Raw genomic sequence first — 5,083 nt, 5'->3', positions numbered from 1 at the left:
GCAGTCTGCTCAAAATCACAACTAGCGTGCAGTATGGTTGCAGATATATCAATGCATAGAAAGGAAAGAGCATACATTCTACAATCAAAAAGAACATCAATGTAAAACACCACATTACATTCAGTGACGTGAATGACACTCAGCTATTAATCAAGTTAGACTCCATCTTAAATCTTATTAAAAATAAATTTTTCATCAAGGAAGTAAGGCTTTAGTGGCTTGCTTTTACTTGGCGACATTTAGTCTCCTGGGTAGAAATTCGTTTAACTGTCCATCCCACCCCGCCACTTACATTCATTTTGGACTTTGTGTGTCAGGCCGAACTGCGGACTTAACACAATACAGTCATTTTCTAATTGAGAGAATGCCACGAAACGTTATGGAGTCTGTCGTTTACTGAGTCCAAAGAGAATGGAACTTCTTGATATTAATGGACACAAATGGCTTTTTCAAGCACCCTGTAATGGGTATGACTAATACACAATTCATCAATCTTATATTTGTAAATAGAACATGATATGATAGGAATTTTCAAGCAAAGATACTGTATCAAGGTTGATCAAAGCAAAATGCTTCTTAGAAACAAAAGGTTTTTTCTACACGTTTTCCAAACTCTGATTCATTGTAGTGTGGTTTGCCTCATGTCCACCAACTAGCTGCTATTTGACTGCAGCTTGCACTCTGCAGGAAAGTCACTTAATGATATCGAGTAATGAAATGAACCCATTTTCGAAACAATTGTTACCGGCAGCAGGGGGAAAAAATGCCACAATTGTCTCATGTCTCTCTGTGGGAAAACTTAAAGCCAATACTAATCTATCAGTAAAAGGATAGCCCAATGGCTTTTTCAACCCTCAGGACAAACTTTTTACCTCCACTACTACCATGCCTTTATAAATAGTTCCTCATGTAGTTCCTTATGTGCAACACGAGGCACCACCACGAAGTCAGACTTGGTAAATGGTAAATGCTGTACTTGTATAGAGCCTTTCTAGTGTTGACCACTCAAAGGGCTTTTACACTACGTGCCATTCATCTTTCACACGATCATTCACACACCGATGCACGCCATCGGGAGCAATTCGGGGTTCAGTATCTTGCTTAAGGATACTTCGACTTGTCTTGTTTTATTTTGGCTTTAGTTTTAACTCTTGTATCCTCTCTATGGGTTTTCCTGCAGCTGATCCAGGTCTGTCAGTGGATACAGATGGTCTGGCTGAAGCTCAAAGTGGAGCTGCACCCACAGTGGAAGGTAAGATAAATACTTGTCATTTGGTTTTATAAGCTGCTATCAGTGTGTACAGTCAGTTCAAAATATCTCCTACCTCTTACCAACACCTTTAAGGCACATTAATGTGTGTGTATGTTTCGTCTCATTTGTTTAGTCCATACAAAAACAGAGATGTAGAAATATTTTAGGGGGAGCTACGTGCTGGAACTAAGAACAAGGCTGGAACTTCTTGATAAAGTGACACAGTTTCCTGGAGTCTTGTCATCACACAGAGGTTGCCAGGTTTAGCACTTAAATGCTTATACAGAGGCCAAAACCAAAAGCTGTGCCCTTCATTGGGATCTGACAACCAGTACTATAGCTGTCATTTTATATTTCTGTTTATGTAGATTAAACAAATATGTATATTAGTTGGAAGGCATATTTTTGAGCCAGGCTAGTTGGTTTCCTCTTCTGTCAGTCTTTATGCTAAGTTAAGCTAACTACCTCCTCCCAGCTCCAGCTCAGTACTTAGGCACCAAACATGGTTTACACAAGTCTGCAAACGCAAGCGCTTCGAGCGGCGCTAAATTTATTCCATGCGTTGTTCTGCATTCTGTGCTATTCTGTATCTGACTTCCTGCCAGTGCGATCAGCTCTCTGCTGCTTGATGCAACTGGGCCAGGAATTGTCTTTTGCCCTTCCATTCTTACAAGGACCATGTTTGGGGTCTTACAGAGACTGCCCACAGCTAAACAATGTGGGCAGTTCTGTGACATATGTATTCCTTTGGATTTTCTGGAAATGAAATTTAGGTTTCTGTAGGTGTCAGTCTATATTCCAACTATTAAGCCATGGTAGCTGCTGCTCAGAGGTGAAAGAGTCAATGGGCTTGGGACAACGTCATCAATGTACACGAACACTGATGCTTTTCATCTGTCTTTAACCTGTACTGTAACAGTCTTATCAGGCTGTATATCAGCATTATGGTGTAATTGTCAAACACCTCATTAATTGCACTTTGTTTAAGAGGCGTGTCCATTTTTGCACATCTTATGGTTAAATATGATGTGACGGTAATGAAGGGCAGATTGTATGCCCTACTGTTGCCAACGTAAATCATACGTGTCTGTGAGCTGTCAGACATGTTTATAGTGTCTGCTACAGTTTAGTTTCTGCTGCTAATCCAAATTAATGATGTTATTCCATTCACTATAAAAATTGTTAACGTTATTTTGTCATTAAAATCCAAATCTCTTGTGCTACCAGTGTAAACACTCCCGCTCTGAGCTAAGCTAACAGCAGCTACATTTTTGCAGCAGTTACTTTACTGTCCATCAGGAAACTGTAAATCACAGAAAACATTTTTTCCATAAAATATGATTCAGTTTTCAAAATCATTGACATAGTTGGTGGTGTGTGACCTGCCGTAAAGCGTTTTGCACTTATTCTGACCCAGACACAAAAGTTGCAAGAATTAGGTATACAGGGGCACAATTGACCCTATTAAAACTGTGTAGCATAAATATGTATCTTAAATTGTTATTTTAAGGTAGAAAAGTTACATAATGTTGCTTTCATCTAACACAATAGTGTGGCAGCATATTGTGTCTGAACCCAGCATAACACATTTTGTGGCATTTGTTAACAATCACTGCAGTCATATCACATCGTAATCATTAGGTTAATTAGTAGCATTAAGAGTAGGCACCATTACTATGTACATCAAAGTCCAATAATCATTCAGGCAAGTTTTCCAAACTAACTTTCTATAGCCAGTCCTCTGCCAGAAGTCAGTGTTATTATTATTATTATTGTTATTATATATAAAAATCAGGCCTCTCAGCTGCATTAAATAATCAATAATGATTGAAACAGGTTTATTAATGATCGCTCCTTCTGGATTTTAAGCCCCTTAACTCTGTTATACAGCATGGTGGGTGTTCAGGGTAGCCTGCTGGCCTGTGAGCATCAATCATGTTATAATTTTAGGGGAAGCTGCAGCAGGGTCTGTTTAATACCAGGGTGGGGAAATACAATAGTACAACATGAGGACTGTTTGCATTGACCGTCAGTTCTCCTGGGACCAAAGAGAGCACTGCGCAGTAATAGTTTTCATGAACATTTTAGAAGACAATCAATGAAATTATTATTTCCTTATTATCTATTATCTATTGATCTCAAATCATGGCAAAATCTGGGTTGACAAATTACCATGGCTTCACTGTATCAAAATATCACTCGCTGTATCTCCTTGACAGCTGTATAATCGTTACCCTGTCCCAGCTGTAAAACTGAAGCATAACATCAGTAGATCAACACTTGGCAGCTGAACAGAGCAATTTCTAAGGCACGCAGATGTCAACTTCACCACTTTCACCTGTGTTTGCTGTGGGTTTAATTTTCCTGCAACAGAGCTCATCCATGCAACCCTTACATCTCAGATTTCACAGCCTCTCATCATCACATGATTGCACCATAACTCAGCAGCAGTCTAAGGCTAGATTATTTGGACTCCTTTTTTTTGCCAGATATGATTATGATATGTTGTTGACTTAGAATTGGCTGTTGCCCAGGAATGATCATGTCTGAATCTCCCAGTGGATTAATGAGTGAAGTGGCCCACCATGCATGCAGGCATGGTGTATCTATTACATTTTGTGACAGAATGATGATAAGTGAATGTTGATTTACAATAATACAGTAACAATTGGACAATTAACGTGTATTTCTGTAGTCATAAATGTAGGCATAAGATACTAATCTGGGCTGGACATTTCTCAATTATTCCCCTGATGGAAGATCTTTTTGTCCTTGCAGTTTGTTGCAGCAGTGTTGTGTGAGCTTCAGCTTTTGATGCCTTGTCCACACACACAGCTGATATCTGTCGTCACTTCACTATCAAAGACCATGGCATAGTATACAGATTATTTTATTGTAATAAAATGTAGGGTCTTGGAGGGGATGGGGGGATGAAAGGGGGTCGGCGGTGGCATGAAGGTTAGGGTTGCAATGGTATGAAATGTTCACTCTGTAGTATTATTTTTTTATTTTAAGCAGTCATTCGGGTCAAGCTCGACCCAAAACTGTTTCCATGGGTTGGGCTTGCGCACGTTTTTCTTATACTGGTGCTAAAATTATACTTTTAAAATGGTACAGGGCCCTGAACCAATACTAAAGAATAACAAAATTATGGTCGATGACATGACTCTTTTTGAGCCAAATTTGAACAATAATAACAATATATTTAGATTTTCTTCATGTTCATCATCATCATCAGTCACTACTATTAGTGTAGTTGTTGCTACTGTTGTTGCTGTGCACCTTTGTCTCTGTCTCTGTCCTTCTGTCGTTAACTCTCTTTGGGGTGTCTAAGTCTCACATTGAAAAATCAGGTTTCAGGAAGAGTAACCATTCCCCACAAAAGAAGTTAATCTTACGAGGCAGTTGGATCACAAAAACACAAGATCCATTTTGACAGGCTTTAATCTATGCAGTTGTGGACCAACCAAAATGTTAATCAGCATCCTACGAGGAAGTACTGGCACTTGCCACTTTCACAACACGATAGGTTGAAAACAAAGTTGCAGGTTATTATTTAAATTTCTAATAAATTATCATTTATTTGGAAGAGAAAACATAGGTAGGCAGTAAAAGGATCACCCAAGTTTACAGACCCACTTCCTGCTTCAACTTTGACGCACTTAGCGCACATAGTTGTTCTGTAGAAAGAGTTTAGATCATAAACCAAACTAGTATTTGTCTTCAACCTATCTGATCGACTGCTCAAAATCAATTCAATTTCATTCAATTTTATTTGTATCAAGTCAAAGTCAAAGTCAGCTTTATTGTCAATTCTTCACATGCACCAGA

General features: G+C 38.9%; 1 protein-coding gene across 1 annotated transcript in view; it reads left to right on the top strand.

The window, feature by feature from the left end:
* The window catches only part of ror2 (receptor tyrosine kinase-like orphan receptor 2), a 45,405-nt gene that overhangs the window by 18,192 nt on the left and 22,130 nt on the right, over positions 1-5,083 (top strand). Inside the window, exon 2 of the mRNA XM_035667562.1 lies at positions 1,181-1,252. Within this exon, the coding sequence (XP_035523455.1) occupies positions 1,181-1,252 (72 nt within the window). The remainder of the gene's footprint in view (positions 1-1,180; positions 1,253-5,083) is intronic.

Source organism: Morone saxatilis, unplaced genomic scaffold (assembly GCF_004916995.1).
Source record: "Morone saxatilis isolate NCDOM2014 unplaced genomic scaffold, NCSU_SB_2.0 Contig21, whole genome shotgun sequence".
NCBI classification, from domain to species: domain Eukaryota; kingdom Metazoa; phylum Chordata; class Actinopteri; family Moronidae; genus Morone; species Morone saxatilis.
The sequence above is the reverse complement of the archived record's forward strand: the minus strand, read 5'-3'. Positions and strand labels throughout refer to the sequence as shown.